Source organism: Acanthopagrus latus, chromosome 1 (genome assembly GCF_904848185.1).
Source record: "Acanthopagrus latus isolate v.2019 chromosome 1, fAcaLat1.1, whole genome shotgun sequence".
NCBI lineage: Eukaryota > Metazoa > Chordata > Actinopteri > Spariformes > Sparidae > Acanthopagrus > Acanthopagrus latus.
In genome coordinates, this window is record NC_051039.1 from 4,057,736 (window position 1) to 4,083,074 (window position 25,339).

Consider the following 25,339-nt stretch of genomic DNA (forward strand, 5'->3'; position numbering starts at 1 on the left):
CAAATTGTCAACCAAATGGTGGTTTTAAAGAAATCAAATAAAGGGATGTCCAAAGTAAGTCAGGTTCATCCTCTGGAGACCATGCAGATGTCAGGGGTTGCTCAGATCATATGATCTGGACCAAAGGCGGCAAACAGAACAACCACCTGACCGCCCCGACATGGTCAAGTCATCACACAGTCATTAAACTAGCATGACTGAAAACAGCTTACAAAAAAGTAAAAAGTGTTTTGTCTGTCATATTTCACTCCACATAACAATTATATCACTTTGAAGATATGAGAGAATAATCAAATTAACATCAAGCGTGCAGAACCAGAGATAATATTTGTTGTTTTGAAATTCTCTGGTAACAACCAGATCAAACACTAATCAAATAAGTAGCATTATAAAGGGTCACTCTCACAGCCTCCTTTGTGATAAACATTGCCTGGGTTGAAGCTTTTATGCTCCTGAAATAAAATTATTTAGAAACATTCCTAAAAAAACAAAAAAAAACAAAACAAAAAACAGTCTCCTTCCCTTCATCTAACAGCGCCTGCACCCACCAACCAAAAGGAGCTACATGGGTTTTTAAAAAATCCAGCAGTGCTACAAGGCCACCAGAGTTTTTCTGGATGGGGACAAAAAAAAAAAAAAAGGATTAAATCTGAAGCAAATCTATTGTTGACAATGTACAAATATTTGACAGGGAGATTATTTCCCAGGATTCCCTCAGACTGAGCACATCAGAAAAAGACTGCAGAGACTTCACATTGTGTGTGACAGCACAATGCCAGCCGAGGCATCTGTTTGCTGAGCTGAAGACAAACAACACAGGAGGTAAAAAACAGACTTGTCTTCAAAGTCGTTTCAGTTTAATCCAGTGAGAGGAGTTTTGTATCGAAGAATCAAAAGTCTGTGCTACTTACTACAGACAGCAATTTGCTTGGGATCGATAAACGTCTCCAAACTTACAAGTCGTGCTTCTAATCCACGCTCGCTGAACTGCTTTCTCTGCTTTCATCCAGCCCAGAGGGAATATCTGCAAGCATCACAAGTGGTAGATATTTGACAGTGTTTTACTGTGGCCCCCCATTTAAAAGCAAATAACAGGGAGGTTCAGACAAGCAATCCATGTATTTGATCAAACTAGCCCGGTTGCCAGGATATAATTTTGGCAGTTAACGTACTGCAAAGCACAGATACGTCCAAGGTTTGGACAACGAGGCCAACAGCATCTCGAGACTCACTGCTGGCTATTTTAAAGGACACCTGGGGACAATTTGTGGCTATTAGAGGGGGAAAAAGATGCCAAACAAAAAGCAGGGATGCTTTCATCTGCACCTGCAAAACATAAATCCAAGTCAGCACAGGGTTATTTTCTCTCAATTCACTGTCAAGATCCGATGCTTCTTTGGGACAAAAGAGAGAGATCTCGACAAAACATCCTGACATCTAGGACAACAGTTATATACTGAACCATATGTGTGTTTAACTGCGCAGTTAGCAACCATCTACATGTACATAATGATGAGTAAGAAATGATGCATCAATACTTAACTGTCAATAAAAACCATAAGAAAAAATAAATAAATAAAGTCAAACATTAAGAAGAAAAGACTGGTTTGAGTGAATTTCAAAGACACTTGTAAATAAATAAATAAATGTTGGGTTGCTCTTCTCGCTCGGAGCATTTGTTAGCTGTATGAATGCCTCTTAGTTTAAGATTGAACTCTGTTCTTCTTCAAGGTAGACGGCTTATTGAAGCGACTGAAAGTGCTGTCGGAGGAACTTCATCAGCTGCAGAAAGAAAACACTGCTTCAAGGCATAAACAAGTTACTTAATGTGTAAAGTAAAGAGTACATTTTCTGTAAGATTAATGCAAAGAAAGGTTAAAAAACCTCAGTCTAATTATTCATCAGCTCAATTTAATTTAACGAGACATCACTACCATATATTTCTGTATGTAGCCATTCCATTAGGGATGCGGTTTAATAAGACAAAGTAGTTCTCGTGCTGTGAATAAAGAAGGAACCCAGACCAACACTCACTTTTGCCAAGTAAAAAAAAAAAAAAATTAAAAACCTTTGTTGTGAAAGAAAAACTCCAGGAGCCAGAGGGTGAAAAGCTATCTCACTTTTATATGACACTAGAATGACATTTAAGAAAACAGAAAAACAAAAAAACACATGCATTTTGCAGGGAAAAAAACAAAAAACAAACAAAAAAAAACAGGCTGGGATGATGGAGGGAAAAAGAGAAAACACACTCTCCAACGCGCTGGAATACATGAATACATCATCATCCTTTCAGTGACCTTTTGAATCTCGGTGACATTTTATCCTAATACATGAATTCATAAATATAATCTTCTCTCACCCTATAGTATATCTATACGAGTCTCATACATCTAACTGTACATCTACTGTAGCATATTGCATATCTCGAATGGGGGGGGGATAAGTCATTTAATGCTCCGTCTTCCCTGCGGAGGGGAGATAATACAATTGAATGAGAATAAGGAGGGAATGAAGACAGAGTAGAGGACGAGATAAAGACTGAGGTCTCTTCTGTCTCATCTCAAACAACTACAGTAACGTCCTGCAGTGTTGTGACATTGACATCTTTGTATGCTATATAAGACTGTGTGTGTGTGTGTGTGTGTGTGTGTGTGTGTGTGTGTGTGTGTGTGTGTGTGTGAGAGAATGTGTGTATTTAGGTCCACCTGAGGTTCGCCCACTCTGGATTTCAAATATTGTGACACGACTAATATCATATGCTGGGTCATCACAATTTGTCAAAGTGTCTGACAAACAAGTGCTCAAAGATCCAGGTTACAGTATTTTGGACCATGCTGCTTGCCATCGAACAAGGTCTCTTCTAAACTCTTGCTACACTCGAGCAGACCTGAGTCAAATAATCATTTGGGTTTAAAGCAGCAAACAAAACCTGTGGATTTTTCTGATTTCCCAGAAATCTGACCATATATGAACATTTGAGAACACTAACCCAGCGTTTAACACACATATGCAGGGCAACCTGAAGAGTATTAACTGCTGTCAAAGTGTATTAGAAGCTATTTAATAATGATATAATTAATAATAAGAGGGTTATAAAGGCAGTTTGATGTCATTGAGTTTGGCCTGATTCTGCAGACTGGTCTGACAGTCCACTCTTTTTATGTCAACCTACCAAATTAAAGCCTCATTTGTTCAAAATACAACTAATGAGGCTAATGCTAGCCTGTGTTACAGAAGTGGATTTAGCTGGACTGTACTGTAGCCAGTTTGAATTTAATTCTGTCCTCTGAAGCCATTTTGGAATTTGATTCACAGGTCCAGTGTGTAAGTAAATAAGATTAAGCCATGCTAGCAATTCTGCGTAGAGCAGTGCTAAATGCTCATGCTAGTATGGCAACATGCTCATAATATAAATTGTATCTCGTAGAACTATCTAAGTATCACGTGTCAACATGCTAACACTTGCAAATTAGCACTAAACACAATGACACAATGATGGCACTGGACGAAAAATGAAGGGGGGCACAAAAGTTGCGTGCCAATCCATGTAGCATATGTGGATTGATCTCAGTAAATCTAAAGTGCAATCTTTGATTCACTGGTGGTGTGAAAGAATCTCAATGCTCAACGTTTCATGGCGAGCCATCCAAAAGTTGAGTTAATTCAGTCTGGAAGGAAGAAGAGCACTCATCAACATACTGACAGTGCCATCGTCTGGGCCTCACTGCTATCAAGACTAAAAGAGGGTCATGCATTAGGACTAATAGCAGGGTAGTTAGCATGCTGATGTATCTTTGAGAAACTCCTTTTGTCATCAGCCTTGTTTCTTGGCTAACCTCCATACATTGAACTATCAGACACCAGCAACTCTCTGCAGCAGAGACACTGTTGATGTGTTGCAGCTTGGAGAACTCAGATAACTGGATGACGTCAAACTGCCTTCTTCTGTTAATGAATATGAATATATATTTTATATTTAAATTTAAAAATTTTTTTTTTTTTTTATTTAACATCTGTCTTGACAAGTAAACTTTTGACCTGTATAAATTACTGCAACCCAGTTAACATTTAAGTAAATGTGCAAGTGCTGAAAGTCTTCTGATGTGCTGGGTATGATTTAGCACTTCTGAGCGTTACCACCACCAAGTCAATGTTCATTTCCGTGACAGATCTGTCTTCTATATATATGTGGTATTACCTTCAAAAAAGTCATGGATGTACCTTAAAGATACTTTTGAACAGTATTTTGGGGGATAAAAAGCTTCTGTTTTTTTTTTTTGTTTTTTTTTTTTACTAATTTGGCCCAGGTCTGCGCTCAATACATTTCAGCCCTTTCATGGGTATGGGAAAGCACAGAGTCAACTCTGAAAGTGGCCAACGTGTCCACTGACAACCCACATGTATTCTCAGCAGCAGTCAAATATACAGTTTCTTCTATTCAAAAGACACCTTCGTCAATTTTTAGTCTAGTCAGGCTCCTTGCTTGGTCTCGGTCTCCCTCTCCCCGACAAATGGAGACAAACATGTCTACATTCACACAACTCCAATACATTGAAGCTGAAAAAGAACACAGAAAATATACAAACTTTCAATTTTCTGGTACCCAACAAATCTGCTAAGGAGGAAAAAAGGTTGTTCGATGCTACTGTAAGCGATGGTTATTACAAAAAAAACAAAACAGAACAAACCTGTACAAAGTTCAGATCTTCCTCAAAAGAAGCTGCAGAGTTTGCCATCTGTCCAATATTGATGACACTGTTTTTGCACAGAGGTTGAGGGCACGTCGGGTCAAGCAAGTTCTGTTTCTGAAATAGATTTCTTTTTTTTTTTTTTTTTATTAGCAGTTTCACATAAGTATAATGTTCATCGGTCACTGTAATTATCAGGCCTGTTTCTGTGACGGATTTCCAAATAATTAGTATTTCAGGATGGCTCAAAAAGTGAAGCCCAGGACTGCCACACCTTTCAAGGCTGAATCCTGGTTATCCTAAAAGGCATAGCCCCTTGTCATTTTAGTCATTTCAAAAAAGCGAACACGCATCCTGTGGAAAAGGAGGGATGTCATAACTCAGAAGCAACTGTGATCTTTTAAGAAATGACTGATCCCGAGCAGCCAGATCTGAGGAGGAAAGAGCGAGAACAGACGATTCAAAGACGAGAGAGGATTTCAGAATCGGGGGTTCACAGGACATGTACTGTATTAAAAGTCTCTCACTGTTCTGTTCAAGGTCCAGAAATGCAACTGTTAAGAGTTCAACTACAGAGAGGCAACAAGTGTTTCATCTATTTTTCCTGGAGCTTGTGTCTGTGATGTCACTGTCCTCTTCCTCACCTCTCGCTCTTCCCTCCGTCCAGGGTGCGGACAGGTAACCATGAGCATCTATACCATGGAAGTGGCGTCCGTCTCTACTCCGGGCAGAGAGATTGGTTTGGTCCAGTGAGCCCGTGCTGTTACATTTCTTTACCAGCGGGGGCGCCAGAGAGCCTGGGGTGAGCAGCGATGTCAGTGAGAGGCTGTTCAGTGTTTCTGACAAGTGTTCGCTGTTCAGGCTCTGGCGACAGCCGTCCCCACCCGCCCCTGTGCCCATGTCCTCATCTGAGGGGTCCATGGAGTCCTGCCGGGGGCAGCCAGGGCTGGTGCTGCCACCACCACAGCTGCTTTGACTTCTCTGGTGCCCCCTGGTGGCTTGGAGGTTAAAAGTAGTGCTTCGTCTCTTTAGTAAAGGGTGGTCCTCGTCTCCAGGGGCCTGTTCCTTGGGGTGTAAGGGGTGGCTGGGCAGGGGGCAGAGAAGTGGCATGGGGAGATCCAGGTCTCGAGGTGGGGAGACGCTGAAGCTGAGCCCTTCCTCTAGAGTGGTCTGCAGACTGCCCTCTGAACTACCTGTGGCCAGGGAGGAGTCACTGTGGGACGGGTGCTGCACACAGAGGAGGGAGGTGTTGGAAAGAAAATGAAAAGAAGCAGTTAGTCTTTGGTAGGCAAAAGATGAGTGGTGGTTAGGAAATATTAAACCTACAGTGTAACTCAACGTACCAGTAAATTATCAAATTGCAAATTGTGCCGCCTGTCCCACCCCAACAGATGCAATAAAATACATGTGTGGGTGAACCACAGGCCGCTCACACAGAGCTGTGGGACAATGTTTGCTAGCTAGTATTAACTTGTTATTCTGGAGACCATAAAAAAATGAAAAGAAGAAACAAAATACTATTTTGCTTGCAACCGTGTTTTCTACCAAGTCCGACTTTTTGGATGAGTAATATTTATACTTCAGTTTGAATTATTTTCTGATTATGTTGTGCCTTTAGACACAAAATGATTGAAATGCCGCTGGGTTGAGTCCTTCTCTTATATTTTCTGGGAACTGTGCTCATTTTTCTGCATCCCTGCAGCCTGTCAGTTTTTGTCAAAGAGCACCTTTACAGATTGAAGAAATTGAAATTCCTAAACATTGAGCAAAAAGGGCAGACTTTTAATCTAGGTTTAGATATTAAAGAAATGATTTAAAACATAGCCTGTTAAATTAAAATAAGGTTTAGAAAGATATCGGTGCAACAGAATTCTAAAATAAACCAAAGTTCAACCTGCAAACCAATCCAGAGGTTCATATAGCAGTGTTGGCATCGTTGGTGTTGTTGGATGTACGAGACCAGATTGAAAGTAAGATATTATGAAAATGGAGAGAGAGAGAGAAAGAGAGAGGATGGAGAGAAAGTACACCGGAGAAGAGATACAGGAATAGGGTTCGAGAATGACAGTGTGCACAGAGACGGTATCAGGCTCAAGGCTGGCCGGGCTAATTAGCTGAGTGCTGCAGAGCATTACTGTAGCAGCTGAGGATCACAGAGGCACTCAGACACGAGCTAAACAAACCTAACAGGTAGAGGAGAGGGAAAGAGAAAATCTGTCTCCATGGTTACCCAGGAACCAGAAACTAAAATAAGGGTCTTTTCACTCTTGTTTGTTTCATGCTTGAGCCAACAGAGGGGAGGTGTTAGATTGTGATCCTAACTATAATTAATACTAAATGATTTCACCGGAGTTTCACACTGCAGAAGGACATCAATGGAGGATGTGTCAGGGTGTCATGCATTTGTTCACCATTTGGCAATACAATGATTTGTGTGTTCTCAGCTCTGCTTAGCAAGATTAGAAGTCATTGCGATGTCCTTATAGCTTCTGAAAGATGAACCACAAAAGGTTCCTGTTTCAGATCTAATCAAACCTCTCCGCAGCGACGCGTTGATTTCTGAGCACCGTCACCTTTTGTAGATGATGAAGATGTTGCAGCTCGCTTACTGCAGACAGATTGTAATAAATACACATTTTGTGTCAATGATTAGCATTGTTGTTAACTATATATGAAGGCATATTATAGAATCAAGCTCCCACATATTTGCATCACATGCTCATTCTTATACCTCATTTGGCAAATCCCATCTGACGGCCTGAAGTGTTTTTGATGGATGACAACTTTGGTTCACTGAGCGTCCTCTTAGGAATCCTGTATTTACTCTGTTCCATCATGTCTCTCATGTGTTGCACAGAGAGACTGATGTCAGGTCCTTCCTCGTCTATCCATCCATCCATGCACACAGACACACATGAATCCGCTCATTTGTCCATAATACCTGCGAGCTCAGGGGCCTGCTGTTGGCTCCGGGTGAGCGGAGGGAGGCCCAGGAGGCAGGGGAAGCCAACCTGGACGGCCCCCTGTCTCCTGGGCTAACACCGCTCCCAGGACTGTCTGGATGAGCCGCGGCAGCTGGGTGGAAAAAATCTGCCGGTAGGTGGAAACCGGGTGAAGACCCGCCACCGCCTCCACTGCAACTTCCTCCATCTGCATCTGAAAAGAGGTTATACTTTAATACAGCTTTGTCTGTCTGCTCTTCCAGTCATTATGTTCAATCATCCACAAACAAGATAATGGCTTCCACTTCTATGCAGATGACACCTAACTCTACATCTGCCTTACCTGATGGTATAGACCCAGTGATCATCATGGCTAAACATTCTCTCCAGTTAAATAAGGACCAAACAGAATATTCTGATGTTAGGACACAGGCCAAAATTGGCAGATATTATCTCAGCGCTACATGTGTGGCTACATCTGAGGGTAATCTTTGATAAGAGTAACTCCTCCATGTCTTTGGTGCATATGTGTCTACAACAACTGTGATGTTGTGTGCAGTTCGACAGTCCCCCTGGAGCTGACTTTGCCTTGAATGGCTCCATCTGTTCCAGTCATTGCGGTCATGTTACGGGGACGCGGTAAGTCATCAGCATGCCAAAACATGTCACTCATCAACATCTGTGTGTCTGTGTTGCCGCTGGCTTCATCTATCACGGCTTTAATTGCACTGGAAGTCAATCAACTGTGCGGAATATGAGGCACGTCCTTGTGTGTCTGTGTCGGCTCCGGAGACGTTCAGAAACAGCCTCGTCTTAATCAAACGATACTATCAATGTCATGTCAAAGTCGGGGCTTAATGAAATCGTGGTGGTTAAATACCAATGAGGGTCACACAACACTGATAACGATAATAAGGATCGTGATGAAAGGTAACCCTGAAAGGATTATTTTAATATGATTGGATTCATTTGGACCACTTCACCACTGTTGGATTAAAAACTACTAACAAAAAGCAGCTTTGACCGAAAAGAAAAAACACTCAGATTGTCATTTAAATATTCATTATTTAAATTATATAATGGGATTATATATTGTAGTTTTAAAAAAAAAAAGTGTGTTTATTAACAAGTCATATATTTCCCTTTTCTACCAATATGCAGCCACATATTGAACTATTTTGAGCATTTCGCTAGTCAGTGACAAGTAAAGCAGGACAGCCTTTGTTTTGGAAACAGTGAGTTTTTTTGTACATTTTGAACCCAGATACAGGTGTGATAAGATGAGTGCTGATCAAAAGAATCAAGTTCACAGTTTTGGTTAGGGTTGAGATATGTGGCCTGAGATGAGATCGGACACAACCGTGAGTGTAGGAGCTACGTTTGTAATTGGAAGATCAGAAGAATCCTATCTTTGAAAAGCTGCAACGCGATTCAACAAGCGGTTTGAACGTGTTTCTGTAATGAGGCTCCTGGATTTTATCGTTCTACACTTGACCATGTCTGTTTTTTTTATCTCACAAATATTAGAATGCTGTCATAAACCAAACCAAAAACAACCATGTTTGGCACACCTGCCTGGCCAAACAGCGTGTTTCCATGAATATTTTCAGGGGCAAAATCACTTTCTAACACATTTAATATTTATTGACTAGGTTTCCTGAGGCAATCTGTGATCATTCGTTAATGCCACTGAGAAAGAAGATGAAGAACACTAATTAATCTAGCTAAAAGTCTTGTGTTATTCTGTGATATAAATGTATCCGGTCGCTTTTAAAAATACATTCTTCCACCAAAAAGCAACTCAGCCATCTGGTGTCGGTGGGAATCTCAAAGATAACACAGGAAAAAAAAAAAAAAAAAGCAAAGCATCATTCGATTGTTTAAATAACTTGTTATAGTCAGTAGCAAACCATTAAGAATAGTAATGCTCTTATACTGTCAAGACAACTGTCATGCAGGACTATGGGTTGGTTGATTTGGAAAACAGTGAGAATCTGTTTCGATTGAGGTGTGAAAACAAGTTTATTTCAGAACTGGCCACTGATTCATTAACAACAGAAGACGTGGCTGTTCTTACTAAATACAGTGTGTTATGCTGTATACCACCACCACGTGTACTCTGGTACCTGTGCAATGCGCCGCACTCAGCTGCTCCATCGAGGGAGAGTTCAACTGAGGATGGACTCCGACCTCACATAAGTCCTGGACCCCCTCCTCGCTTCCTGAGGTGGAGGGATAAAGCCCCCTGTAGCCCGCCTGGGTGGGCAACTCCTCCGAACTACGGGAGTCACTGCTGCCTCTCTGACGGCGTGATGCATGATGGGAAAAGCGAGAGACAAATGGAAGATAAGAGGAGCGGAGTGGGAGAGGGACAAAGAGATGCGGAGAGAATAAGCATGATATCCAGGTGCACTGATGTTCCACGGAGCAAGGATGATATCAAACTCAAGCCTTTCATTTCCCCTTGTCATAATGGAAATCTGAGAACAATTTGTTTCCAATTTCAAAAAGGCTCCCTTTTCATGTCCCGTCCTTTATCCATCTATACAAGTCTGATTAAAACTGGATGTGGTAAAAAAAGAAAGAAAGAAAGTAACAGCGGGCTTCAAAGCTTCAAATTGCTCAGCTGTTGTTGATGGTCGTAAACTGGATCAAATGAACTGGCCTTCAATAAACGCACTGATGAAACGGGCCAGGTGGAGCCGCCGTGAGCCCACAGAGAAGTGTGCACGGGAAGATGGAGATATGAAAGAGGTGCGCGCACGCACACGCACACGCACACACACACACACACACACACACGCGCCCTGCATGTCCACATCAAGAGCACAGAGGGAGGCAGGTGTTTTAATCAGACAGTAAAGCATGTAAATAGTAATTAATGATGATAAGCAAGATGGAACAGGTGTGATGACATGAGTTGTGACTCCCAAAAGCCCCAAGGACCTTCACCCGTTAGTGTGTGAGTGATTATTACGGTTAATGTCACACATCAGGATTTTTCTCTTAGAGAAGCGCCTTTAATGCTTGGCTGGGTAAAATAAAAAAAAAAAAAACAGTTTAAAGATACTGAAATATTAATTAGTAAATTCTGGCCTGTACATACGCTATAAGTATTTGGGTATCAGTATGCTGCTATCATATGCCAGCCTCCACTTTTCTTATTTCAAGCTTTCCAAGAGACCTCTGGACACAGCTGCGCAGTTCTGCTCGTGTTCAGAACACATGAACATTAGTGAAGTCCAACACTGGCACACAGTCAGCGTGCCACTTCATCCCAGAGGTGTCGCACAGCTGTGGAATTCTTCCAAACCAAACTGGGAAAATAACATATTTTTATTTATGGATCTGGCTTTGTGTGCACAGGGGCGTTGCCATGCTACAACAGGAGTAACACATGCCTCCTGGCAACACATCTATACATCACACACAGGCACCACACTTTATGAAAGGACTGACAGTTCAAAGCCATGTGGACCTTCATCAGGATCAAACAACACAGAGACTCACGTCCTCTTAAGTAACCTCCTCCAATCAGGACCTAATTCAGCACAGGCTGGGAACAAGAGGAGGAGGCGGTCAACTCATCTAACTTAGATACTCATCTAACTTATTTAAAAGCATGTAAGTCTTTCTATATCTTTGGTATTTCTATTTATCATCAGTATTTATGGTCATTTTACATGATATTTACTATTTACAAACTTCAGTTCCAGTTATGAGCCCCGCCCACATGCAGTTGATTGCCCCCGCCCCTTTTATCCAGCCTGCTCTGGATAGGTCCTGATTATGGGAGGTTATTTAAGAGGATGTGAGCCTGATGAAGACACACAGTGCTGAGACATTAGTCCTTATCATGATATAGTTTGGTGCCTAAATAAATCCATGTGCTCCAGTAGGCTCGCCCTGTGTGTGTGTGTTGTCAGGAGGCATGTGTGAGTGAAAGAGTGAAATCCATGAGTGTGAAACAACAGTGAATGTGTGTGACTACCTGGCTGCCTCGGACCAGCAGCTGGTAGCTGCTGTGTTCGTCCAGGCTGAGGTCATCAGGCAGCGCCAGAGACGATGACTTGTCTGACAGCTGCTCCGACATCAGAGACGCCTGCTCCACCTCGGCCAGTTTGATCTGTCGGACAAGAACACAGGACGCTCGGTCAATTTGCATCGACGGTGCGATTGATCGACAGGTGGTGATGTCACCACACGCTGCAGCTGAATAGAGTGAAGTTTGCTTTTAGATGCCCAAACAAACAAAAGTGATGCATATTGTAAAATGTAGTAAATGGGTGATTGGGTAAAAAAAACATATATATTTTATCTTAAATAACCAAAAGTACATCTCTAGAAGAAAGGCATACTCAATTTAACAAAGGGTCCCTGAACCCGGGTTATAATAACAACATATTTATGCTGCACTTCTATAAGTTTTAAAAGACAAATAAATGTTTCCCAAAAAATGTTGGAAATCAGAAGAGGTTTAACATTTAAAACTTACACCGACAACATGTAAATTATTGCAGTTATGGAAATGTCGCAAATGAAACGGTGTGACTTTTAAAGGTTTCCTCAAAAGACACATCGCGGCCGCGTTGTTCAGTTTCAATGCTGCGTATTTTCATCTGTAAAATCATGGACGCCACTCAAGCAACAATCAATCAGCACTGCAGAACCAACATGACACAACATGGAACATAAATAGTTGTTTTTTTTAATTAATACACAGTGGATGGGGGATGAACACATGTTTATGTACTGTATAAGCTGAAGGCCACATTATACAAGCATTTCAATACCTTTTGTATCTACAGAGAGAACAGTAATGTAATGTAAGCGGTGGTTATTTAATGTCAGGAGAAAAAAAGAGCTGCTGAGGGAGGTCACACTGTTCACATGTGTTCCGATGTCTAAACCACATCCACAGTAAGCTGCTGTGACTCACACGATGACCTGCCTGCACATAAATAACTGCACAGCTACAGATTGAAGTGTGCAATCTGCATATACTGAATATCAGGCTGAAATCATGGAATCACCTCTGCTCCGAGCTGAAATGGAGCTTTAGTTCTCAGGCGTGATTGATGTATTCACACGTCTGTGTGCGTCACGACCGAATGCACAGAGTTTGGTAAATCGGGATTTGGAGTGTAAATCGCTTGACGTTGAAAACGTATGATTGGACCTGAGAGAGAAATGTCATGATTGTACGAGACAGAAAAAATGTCTAGCACAATCGTGAAAAGGCTGACATTTTACAGGTGAGCCCCGCAGGACCATTTCCATCTGTCTAAAGAATACATACTCTGTATCTGACTCTCTGTATCTGATTCAATTTGGAATGAAATGAAATTATATAGTGTATATCATGAAACCTTACAACTGCTGATAACTTTAAGGGGTTTAAAAATGCGATTCTGTCAACGCTGTCATGACTGCAACATTCACAGATGACGGAGACACACATACTGCCCAGTGTCATTGAAAACAAGGACATCACTCCCCAGCTATGGAAACACCATTACAATACTGTACAGTGCCTTGATTGCAAATTCATTGCCCATCTGCATATCTATTGCAGAGATATAAAGGAGACCTTCTTCTCACCTTGCTGGGATTTTTCTGGGGGAAAATAGTTTTAGGGGGATATATTTCACATTCATCTGAGCAGAATGGGTTCTCAATCTCGGGCATTATGGAATCGCACAAGAAGGATTTTCTTTTTTGCTGCAAACTTAATTTTGAAATCATTACACCTCGTGGTATGACGGCTTATTTGAATAATTTATTTGGATTTTCATTATTTTCCCCGAGCTAAAATTAACCGCAGCAGGAGCAGCATATGGCTCAGGAAAAAAAAAAAAAAAAAAAGTAACACAGCAGGACAGTATTTTTAGCTGTGGCGCTAGCGTGACCAAACAATATATAGATAATACTGTATATAACAAAACACAGGAAGTCCCAAAGCTTTGGAACATGTGAAGGATTATTTACAGCTCTTGATATGTACGTGTTGCTTCTTTTGAATGCCCTGGTGTTACATCAGGGGGATTGATGCACAGATATAAAAATAGATGTCATTTACTAGTGAACTGTGTGAGCAGCGTGGGGAATGGAGGACGATGCTGGTTCACTGAGATGTTTGATGTTATACTGACTGGGGGATACAGATGCCTATGTTGTTTCTGCTGGTGCGGTCTGGCACAGCTCTACATATTCATGAGTTAGTCATGTTGCTTCCATCTGCTATCTGACACACAAACCACAGCTATTGTGATACGGTAAAGCCACACACAGTACATTAACAGGATAGACAGACGTGGTTCTCGCTCTCTGTATTTCAGGGGCAAACACACTGGGTTTGTTTTCATTTGCAGACCTGGTTTGTGTGAAGAATCTCACGGCGTTGAACTGCAAGACCTGGTGGAGAACTGCTGTGATTATTGCCGCTACCTTCTCCCCTTAAGTCTCGAGGAAGGGTTTGGACCAAAGGGGACGGTGTCAACAGATCATTCAGGAATCCCTCATGCTGCAGAAAGGACATGATCCCTCACCGGCTTCCCACTAATGAGTTTAACTGAGTGCACCCTGTACCTGTTCTGCATAGGTTTTGTGTTTGTATGTGGGTTAAGTGGAAGTTTATTTTTGTCTGTGTGGATTTGCATACACCTCCTTTAGATGTGTGATTGACATCTTGGAGATGCGGCAGGTGAATCCCACCCACTGTGATGTGATTATCGTGAGTTAAAAGGTGAGAACAAAGGTATGTAAATCTAGAGAGTTAAACAACAACTGCCGTAGCACTACTGGCTGACAAAATAAATCTGCTACATCTAACATGTGTGGGCGGCTAATGTAAAAAAGAAAGGAAATTAATGCACGATGCACCTTTTTATTTAACGTGGCTACTGGACTACAAATAAGAGCTTCCTGGCTGGAATGAAAGAGACGGAGGTGTGTGATCCCACTGACCTCTTGTGAGTGGCCCTTACAGTCCTTGCAGACGGGAGGAGAACAGTAGTGATGGAAAACTGAACCGGAGAGGTTGTCGATCATGTCGCCCTCTAACGAGTCCTTGATCAGGAGAGACACACTGTCCAGCCACTGGCTCTCCTGCAACACACACACAAACACACTGCATTGACTTTTCTTGATGTTTTTGTAATTAATATAAAGTACAGCATCTGATATTAGAACTTAAGAGAAGACATTGTACAGTTACTACTTACTTGAACTACTTTTTAATTCCTTGTAATCGTGTCAGTCACACATAACCATCCGGCAACTACCTGATTGGATGTCTTACAGGGAGTATCGTGCCCAGACTATTTCTTGCCAACCAGTGCAGAGAGTCCAGGAAGTTACTGGTCCCAGCCAAGAAATAGTCCGACACATGACCCTCATCAAGTCTGTTAACTGCTGGTGTCTGTACAGACAACAAATATATAATAACATTCTCACTGTTCCCAGTCTTCACTGCTAAGCTAAGTACTCACGCAGACTTTTTACGGATGTCTTGTCCATCTTTCTAATCTACTTGGAACACCCCATCTTCCTCCTCTCCTTTCTCTCCCTTAATCCGACTCTGTCCTCCCCCAGTCTTTTGTACAACATCTGTACTACACACTCCACCTTGTGTTGCTTAATTAACAGCAATCTGCTGGAGCTGGTGTTATTTTCAGCTGCTTCCAGCAGGTGTAAGACAGATATCGATGACTTTAGCCTGCTTAAAGCCGAGCCAGAGGGGCAAACGTGAATGTCAGCGTTGTGAGATTAATTGCATGGCCCCCTTTAAAAAACGAAACACTGGTCTACTTTACATGGCTTCAACTCCCTCTGAGTCGACCATCAGCCGTCCTGGGACTTCCTTCTCTCTCCCCTTGGTGCCACTTCCTCGATGTTTTGGGATCTCGATTTTTCATCTTCCAGGAAATTCACACTCTAAATTCTCAACTGTCTTTGCCCATTAGATGTCTTTTCAGTCATTTTTAAAACCGATCTTGGCAATTAATCTGACCAGTACAATAGTATCATAGCTATGTCATCAATCCCCAAAATTAGTCAAATATTTGGACTGACCTAGAACTACCATTTTCCAGCTCACATTTTTTTTGCATTCATATGCTAAAGTTGGACAGAGAGTTGGCCCCAAACTGTGTTGTACTGTTTACTCTTTAGATGATTTATTATTTTGCAAGATGCTCGCTTTATTTATCATCTTAAATGAGAGGAATTGTGGTTGGAAGCAGGAAAAGGTCAAGTACAAAGTCTACAGTTGGTATTCTGGGGATCATTTTAGCGTCTTTGTAGCTAATTAGCTGTTGAATTTTGTTGAATTTTCGCAAGTTTTTCTTTCTTTCTGTCTCTCTCCTTGTATAAGTTAAATGTTTCCATGTCAGCTCACCTTTTCCTGCTGCCTTGTTCAAAGTTTAAACTGCTCGTTTCCCTCAGGTTTCTGCTCTTTTTTACTATTTCTCTCCACGTTAGAGCTTCTGCAAAAGGCATGAGGTGAAGAGGGCAAGCGGTCGATCGTCGGACCTTGGCAGCCCCCACTGGTACTATACATGCACACACACACACACACACACACACACACACACACACACACACACACACACACACACACACACACACATTGTTTCAAGTGTGGGGAGGTGCACAGCGGGGGGTGAGGTGGCCTGATTGATTGTCTAAGCCAGGGGGCCTCGGTTGTGGTAAATGGAGCCCACGACCCTGTTTGATTCACTGCGCTGCCATCTGGTTCCTCCCATCAGGAAACGGTCTGATCCACTCTGAATCCCACACTGTGGATCGTCCAGCTTTTCAGCTTATTTCTTAATTTATTTTTGATGTTTTGCTTTTCCTCAAATCCAATATATGATGACTTAAAAACAATAATATGTGTCTATGTGCGTGTTTGTATATATAAATATATGCATGCAGCCATCAAGCCGACTACAGTTAAAAATGACGAGGCAGTCATTATTCCTCTTGTTTCGTCTCCTTCCTCCCTCTCATGAGGTTTTTTGTGACCTTCATAATTACGTCCAGTGAGTGTCCACTTCAAGACATTTGATTGGCTTTTTTTTCCACTCATCTTTTGTTCATTCGTCACCGCAGTCATCTAGAGCCGGAGTCATTAGCAAGTTAAGTGCTTCCACGAGCGTGAGCAATCTGAATAATACTGGTCTGGCGGTGTTACACAGTTGTTTTATTCAGAATTAACTTATTCCAGATGGTTTGCACCTTCTGTCAGGTTATCCATTTTTGGATTGAGGATGCAGTTAAAGGTGGGATTCTACTCCAGGGCCCTTATCTTTCATTATTCGCATAATACAGCAAAGACAAAACCGCATTGATTCTGCTGGGAACTTATTTATGAGAGAACAGTGGAAATGTATTGAGTTTCTGCAGGGAGATACAGTATGTATACAGTAATAAGAATGGAATGAGCTGTTATAATGAGCATCGTGTTCTATTGGCTTATTCGCTCTCTCCCCTTGCACCCTTTTTGTATGAGGAAGCTGCATCTATAAGTATATACAGCTCTGATTACTGCTTGATTTGTTCTTTCGGTTGCTGAACACTTTGTTGTTTGTGCTCCTCGCTTGTGTTATTTGTCCCTGAGACGAGAAGTAGATAAGTGCTGTACTGCATCTGAATTGATCACACTGCAAAACGGCTGGAATTTGTGTTGGAGTCGAACTTTTAAACAACAAATTTGTGACGGTTACAATGAGAAGATGTAATCCCTCTCTAGTGATATTTATAGTTTGATCCATTACGTTAGACTTCTGTGTGCACGAGTACTTTTATGCAAATTTTAACATCCCTCTTACTTTTGTATTTGTCTTTTTTTATTTGTACTTATCGTGTCTGACTTTATTCTGGTTTCTGTTGGCTGAGTGCTCCTTGGGAGAAAAAAAAAATCTTAATCTCAATATGAATTGCTCACAAAAATAGGCCGAACACTGCGCTCATATCCCGACAAAGCCATCTGCTGGCTAATCAGAAGTGAGATTTTAAAATACAATGAATATAAGAAGGCACGCGTTAAGAGTCCCTCCTCGTTTTCATTTTTAACTCCTCTCCTGGTTAAAAATACCAGTAGGCTGACAGACAATGAGGTATAAGCACAATGAGACTGTGGCGGAGCCTGCCACCCACTCACAATCTCCCAGTGTCTTCCACAGCGAGCCTCTCTCTCTGTTCTCTCCTCCCCTCCTCTCTCACCCACTGACTTGGTGTCATTCTTTAAGATGGATGACAGTATTAATTTCCTTTGGTCTGAACTAAAGTAAAAAAGATGACTTGGGTTCATTCGGTTCACTTGCAGATTTTATAAAACACACCAGGGTCTGTGAGAAGTCAGACTCAGGTCCAGATAATTTTAGCTCAATGGGTGGAGATTAGGATCATAACTGTTGGGCTGATTATGGTTTTGATAGTGTGACAAGTGGTCGGAAGAAGTCTGAGTCTATTTCAGTCTGGCCAGATGGTGTCGACGGTGGGAGACAAATTCAAACCGTCTCTGAGTCAGTCGTGAGTTTTTCAGCCACTGGTGTAAACCCACCTTGATGCCAATCATTGATTTGGGGACTACAGTTTAGAAAGTTGAGTTCTGCATTACAGCTATCACTATTTTGATTTACTGGGGACAGAAGTGACCATATCTAGACAAGAGGACAGAGCTGGGGAGGATATCCTAATAGAGAATCCAAGGACACTGGTCATGGTTGCGACTTTGTCGGTCACACAGACCGTGATTTACAAAATGAGGATCAAGCTGTACTGAAAAAAGACTTTAAACTTGAACATGCAACTGTTTGGTAAGAAGTTTGAGGCATCTGTGACAACTTCAAAGCTATGTATCTGACACTTCTCATCCCAGGGAACTTCTTTTCAAGGATGTACTTCAGGACGTACTTCTGCAGTCTGAAGACCTGGAACTATAAAGCAATGACATCATCAGTCCATTGGTTGTATGCATTCTGCTGTAACTTCATATTGATGTGTCGCAGCACAACTGAGAAGAAATCTGGTTTGGTTTGGACCTACAAGCAGCCACCCCAAAGTTCCCATACTTTTTTCTAAACCTCCACCGAGTTCCTCCAAACGTTCCTGGTCCCTGAGGATGGTCCTGGCAGTGGGAATGCAGCCAAAAAAGCAACTTGTTCTGGTTCGTGCTTGTTGCTGCCGCCCCCAAGTGGTGGAAAAATCCAAAATGCTGGTTTACGCATCGCCTCACTTAAATCATCCACCTCCAGTCCTTGTTTCCAGTGTCTCTAAATCCACAACCACATCAACAAGCATTTTTCCTCAATGTTTTTGAGGACATCCATTAAAATTGCTCTTGCTCGATGTTTTCTCTGCTCCACTGTGTCTTGTATCTACTGAATTTGTCCATTAAGTGTTTGCTCCGGTGCATGTTTTGGATGTTTTGGGTGTCTTGACCTTATACATTTCCACACCAGAGGTCTGCTCCCAGCTTTAACATGACCGATGAACTTCAGCTGCAGGACATTTCCAACCATATGAAGAAATAATGGGCGTCAGCCCAGACTGCCTCTTTGTAGTTGTGTCTTTCTTGGTCTGAGGCACAGCCGGCAATCAGATGCCAACACCCAGCTCCCTCTACTAATCAGCGTTTGTGTTTACGGGGTCATTTCTAATGAGCCACCTTGCAGTTTACCCAGCACTGCTGTCACCTGCCCAGACGCATTAGAGTTAAGGAGTAAACACTCCACCATAGACTCACACAGTGCAAACACACCTTCAGTCACTCTCGGTAATCACTCAGTCAAAAAGTTAAATAGCAGCCGTCGATCACTGAGTCACTCATTCAGCCACCTGCTCAGTGACGCGCTGCAGCACCCGGTTACTTGCCCTCATCTAATTCTCTCTCTTTCTCTCTCCATCTGTTGGCTTCAATTGTCATTTATATTTGTTCTATTTTCCCTGCTTCCATTTCCTGACTTCGCTCGTTTCCCCCACCTCTCCCTTTGTTTCTTCCTTTGTTTGTTTATTTACCTGTTGTTATTTTTTATTTATTTTTTTTCCTTCCACCTCAGCGAGTGAACATCTAAAAATACCTGGTCTCATCTGCAGGTGCTATCATTTTTTAGGTGAGCGTGATCATACATGAATCCTGCGCTGACTTGCTGTTTGAGTTGCAGCAATCAGAGAGCTGAAGAATGAGAGCCGCCGCCGCTGCCGCCACCACTGCCACGGCCCCCACTGGTGGTATTTTTAGAACAGTGGAGACAGCAGCCATTTAATATCTGTACACGTGTGTGTCTTTGTTCGTGGTTCCTCCAAAGAAGTTTTAGTGACATGCCATATGGTCTAATGCATGTATGCATGTATGCATGTATGCACGCAGGTGCGTATAAGTCATCAACACCTTGTACTTGAAAAAAGTAGTGCCACAAATCGAGATTAACTCCACATGTGCAGATGAAACACACAGCCTGGCTGGATGTGCAGCACCAACTGTTTTATTAAGTGAAAAAATATAAAATAATCAGGACGAACATACTAAACATATGTTGGAGCAAACTCTAAACTCATCAAAACAGAGGACGCACATCAAAAATGCTGTCCAAGACACTGTATGAAAACACCTCCTACAACCTCAGGGTTTCTCAAAAACGTGTCAGTGTTCACTAAAAACTTTATTTCTGGAACAAATAGGAAACCCTCTGAGTTTAAGACTTTGGCTTTCATTAGTACGAATCACAATTCATTTGTTCAGTCACATGTCTCGAATGTGACAACATCATCCAAAACACGCTCACGTCACATCAGGCTCGAAAGTGACAAACATTTGAAAATTAGCGTGTCAACTGCAAAACCTTTCACGTCTCAACCTGATGTATGCCACCGCTTCACGAGGAGGTGTGTGCTCGTGAAATACAATCTTTTGCATCGTCTACACACACCTACACTTCAATATATGTGTTCTGCTCCGTTTGTGGCTTCGCTTCATTCACAAAATGTCAGCTAAGAGTAAAAAAACAAGATATATACCGAATATATTCAAATAGTGATTTTTTAAGTCAGCAGATGAAAACACAACAGATGTAGCAGAGTCAGCGGTGTATTGGGGGGCCTGGAACAAAAGTGAGTGAGCCAGAGTGAGAAAAGAGAGAGAAAAGAGTGGTTTAACATAAAGTTAGAAGCTATGAAATATTTCGCTAAAGAAAAAGTGATCCCTGACCTGATGGAAGGCGACTGATTGAGTGACACTGGAAAGATAAGAGGCTGTACGCCAGGTGACATGACAGCACAAAGACACTGAAGTAGTGAAAGAGTTTTCCTAATTGCTGCGCCGAAGTCTACAATTAGCCAAAATGATCACATGGATCATAAAAGAACAACAAAATGTACAAAAAAGGCAAGATAATTAATTTTGCATTAAGTTTATTTCAGTTAAATCTCCAAAGTCATATGGACTGACGTTTTATTATTCATGAGTCAAACATTTGCTTCCCTCTGCTGTGGAGGAGACTGTCCATGACTCATACAGTGAAGCACTGTAAATATGAGAACTTGTGTATGCTATGAATTATTTTATATCATCACAAATCTGTTGTTTTTTCCGTGAGGTCCAATGGTTTGTTTTCTTATTGCTGCAGCTTACAAGTATTTTCATAGTAGATTAATCTCTTGATTCATTTCTGACAGAAAATAATCAAAAATGCAAATCAGAAGTTCTGGGAGCCTGAGTTGACATCTGCAACTTGCTTGTTTTGTCTCATGTCATCTAAAAAAAACCGGCAAAACAGCAAATCCTCACACATGAGAAGCAGAAACTTCTCAGACTGGCCTTCTGGTGAGAAAGCAACACCTCTCAGGCTGTCACTATCAACCATGAGATTGGTGAATTTGCGATTATATTGTTGAATGACCAGTGATCGATCGGCCTGACACTGTCATCTGAATTCAGACAGGCGTCTTTGCTGCAGGGGAGTCTGCACTTGGGAAATCATCAGCTCATCACTCATGATCCCACATGATTAGCTTCTGGAGAGAAGAGACTGCGGGTGTAGAATGCCATGCCATAGTGCATCCCCGTTTTTTCACCTCTTACGATCGTTGTGATAAGTTTAAAGAATTACAAACAAGCCAGAATATATATTTTTTCCCTTATACCAGAATGATGAGATGAGCAGTGGGACCTTTCTCCAGCGCTGATACATTGCTGTGGAGATGCAAGAATACTTTTCATTTGAATTATTGCTCAGTACAGTGGAAATAATAGAAACCCGACTGAAATCATCCTCCTCTGTCTTAGAAAAGAAACACTTTGTTTTAATCCAGAGTACTGTCGCTTGTTAACAGATGAATGTATTCAAATGAGATCTGATTTGATTGTAATCAGGCTGAAAACAATCTTGAAGTCCTGGTTAATTCAAGGCTAAATCTAAACTTCAGTGGGTTTTTTGTCATTGTACCTTTATTATCTGATGTGTACAGTGCTGTAAATTTCACCTTGGGAACAATAAAGTCTAAAGAAGAAGAAACAAGTGATTTTGGAATGATGGAAATGGGAAATAAAGGGTTTACAAAGAACATTTAGTGTTTCTTAAAGAACTGGAATTTGTTTTATTGTCGACATGAACCAAAGCTCTATATTACCCAGCTTTAATCTGAATTATTAAGTAGAAGTGGTTCTGTATCAGCAGTAATTACTCTCTTGAAAGTTCACTTACCTGTGCTGGAGAGTAGAGCCGACATCGATGGTATGTGTGTGTCTCATGAGCTGCACCGCCTCCTCCTCCATCTCGTAGCGGTGCAATCACCCCGCCACTCGGACCGCCGACAGTCCCTGCTGTAATTGCACCAGCCGCTCCTCCGCCCACTCCGGACCCAGTTGCGGCGGCACCTGTGGCCCCGGCGATGGCGCCGATGCCCCCCATCATACAGCAGAGGCCTCCCTGAGCCAGCTCCAGCTCGATCTCGGCGTCCATCTCGGCGTCCTCCTGCGCCTCCTTGTTGGAATCGTCCAGGTGCTTCATGAGCACGGCGACCACCACGTTTATCAGGACAAACTGAGCCGTGAGCACGAAGGACACGAAATACATCGGGGAGATGAACTGTAGTCCAGCGTGGCAGCCGTAGTCGCCGCCGTGATCAGGTGGGCACTCCCTCAGTGTGTCCTGGTTGGAGGTGGCGTATTGGGAAGGTTTAGTGGCGAGGAAGAATGGATGGGTCGGACAGACAAACGGAGAGGGGAATCAGGTGGGAAAGGTGGAGGAAAGGACAGAACACTGTAATTAGAGGTGAACTGAAACTGACCAATCACATTTTTGTAACGTCATACCCTTCTGACAAAGAAAGACTGCAAAAAGACGCACATGGGAGAAGTTATCCAATCAAACACTTGTTTAATCTTGTGAAAGGACCAAGTTTTCCTAAAGTTACCCAAGTATATTTGTTGTTGATTCCCAACCAATAAATGTCAGAAAACTTTAAATAAACCAAAAATAATAAGTGATCTAACTATGCGTTTCCACCAAAGTGCTTTCAGTTTAGTACCCATTGAACCCATTTGTGTATCAATATAAAAATATGTTCCAACAGGGATCCCAACCCTTGTCTCCTAAGCACGATTCCTAAAAATGACCCACTCAGCCATGACGGCTTCCTGTAGAAGCATTTTTTTTTCCCCCACCCTTTTGTAACTTTAAAAGATGGTCTCGGAGAAAACATTGATTTTGATGATCCAGAAACACCATCATTACAAGTCACAACGCTGTGACAGCATGATTGGTCAGTTGCAATGATGGTGATAACAGGGTAGGAAAATCAGGGGCAGAGTAGGGCGGGTCGTGCCTAAACCATCCTGGGAAAAGCAATGCAGTGCCCAGTGAGTCACGACGGTGTGATGGTGGGCCAACATGCACAATAATGACAGTAAACCCACACTCTGATTATTATTCAGAGCTAAAATAAATAAATCAATCAATCATAAAGCAATGGTTACAATACAATAAAAGGGTTGAATCTGATATTAGCATGTTTGTTTTATCAGGATCTGAATGTTATTCGAAGGGAACAATTCAATGGGTAATTCCTTCATGTTGAATCAAGGGTGACTCATTCAGAGTGAACACTGGAGCAATTTGTAACGTCTTCACCGAGCACACTGTCAAACTCTCACAATCAGGCCTGTTGAAAAGCCAACAATTGTTCCTGTCTGTCTTGCCTTCGTCAACAGTCAGTCACTCTTTTTTAAGAGCGTAATCAGTGCTGATTAACTTTCTCTCTGGAATGGGCTGTGATCAAATCTTTAAGAGCTCAAGGTACTTGGACGTGATTAGAGTGCGAGAGACGAGACAATGAAGATGGGGATCAAATATGGATCAGATTTTGCGAGTGGAAATGTTAATCTTTATTCATGCATGGAAGTGCACATTTACTTTTCCTGCACCACCTTCACTAAAGGACGCGCTCATTACCCCTGCCTAAATATCATCTGCTCCTGGGATCTGATCTGAAGACCTTCAATTACATTTCTTCTTGACTTCTGTCTGGGCTGAGATTAGTCTAAAATAGGTATGGGCAGCACAAAAAATGGATGCCTGTACATATGTCTAGACACATAAGTACAGTTCCCTTCCTGACTGAACTTCATTTCAGAAAATTTGTTCCGCCTGTAAAGTCGGAGATGAGGTGACGGTGCAGAAAAGTGAGAATCGATCAGTGTTGTCAATTACTTCTCCCGGGCCAAGTGGCAAATGTCAAGTGATAAGTGTAATATGAACTCGCTGTAAACTGTATTACCTTCATGATGCCGTTCCAATTGTCTCCGGTGGAAACCTGAAAGAGTGTGAGGAAGGCCATCCCAAAGTTTTCAAAGGTGGCGTGTCGGCTCATTCCTTCACACGGGTAGTCAGCGTTACACACTGAGAGAAGATGTGAGGAGAAAAAAAAAGAGGGAAGAAGAGAAAGAAAGGGGACAGAGAATGAAATACTGGTAATGTCAAACTTTTATAAACGTGTGAGAGATCACAACTTCAAATTGGTTTCTTTGGTCAAAACAGTCTTGGAAAAGTTCGCATCGTTGCGTCCCTTCATGCTGCTTTATCAGAAATGAGCCAGACTGGCGAACACTGATTCACAGCCTTTAATAATGGAGACATTTTGACACCACTTCGTCTTCATCTGGGTCAAAATGAACAAAGACAACTGTAGGTATCCCAGAGCATGTGTTCTGTTGGATGTTAGTTTGAACAGGACTTCAAGCCTATCAGATAATAGAGTCATCAAAGCTAACATCCAAGTGCCACATATACTTATATGTAGGGCTTTTTCATTGGCACTTGACTGCAGTCAAACCCGGCCGCACTGATTTGTGTTTTGATCAGTTTAAATATGCAGAGTTGGATGGATCATCACTAGAATCTGCTTCAAGGCCGCCTCGAAGCAGGTTGCAGTAAAGTCGGTTGGGCTGTATCATCATTCAGAGATGAATGGTAGCTCCATAGATCAATTTTGTCATCGTTCCAGGGTTTTGATTGGTGTATAATGCTCATCGCTTGAAAAACAACAGCTGAAAATCCATAACAAGGAGGCAGCTGTCAACAACTGTTGCTGAAGGAGCTGCTTTTAATGTAAATGTCATTGCTTCAAGACAAGTGAGTCATCAGTTAAAGACACACTTTCAAGGAAGTATCCTTGTTGGGAGAGAGATTGAAACGTCTGCCA

General features: G+C 42.0%; 1 protein-coding gene across 3 annotated transcripts in view; it reads right to left on the reverse strand.

The window, feature by feature from the left end:
* Positions 1-4,325: 4,325 nt before the first annotated feature.
* LOC119024399 (voltage-dependent T-type calcium channel subunit alpha-1I-like) overlaps positions 4,326-25,339 on the reverse strand; it is a 224,257-nt gene continuing 203,243 nt past the window's right edge. For all 3 annotated transcript variants that reach the window (XM_037107182.1, XM_037107191.1, XM_037107200.1), the window contains 7 exons: positions 24,416-24,537; positions 22,342-22,788; positions 14,600-14,740; positions 11,625-11,759; positions 9,760-9,934; positions 7,633-7,847; positions 4,326-5,918 (listed from right to left, as the gene is read on the reverse strand). In XM_037107182.1, coding sequence (XP_036963077.1) covers positions 5,283-5,918; positions 7,633-7,847; positions 9,760-9,934; positions 11,625-11,759; positions 14,600-14,740; positions 22,342-22,788; positions 24,416-24,537 — 1,871 coding nt within the window. In that variant the 3' untranslated portion in view covers positions 4,326-5,282. The remainder of the gene's footprint in view (positions 5,919-7,632; positions 7,848-9,759; positions 9,935-11,624; positions 11,760-14,599; positions 14,741-22,341; positions 22,789-24,415; positions 24,538-25,339) is intronic.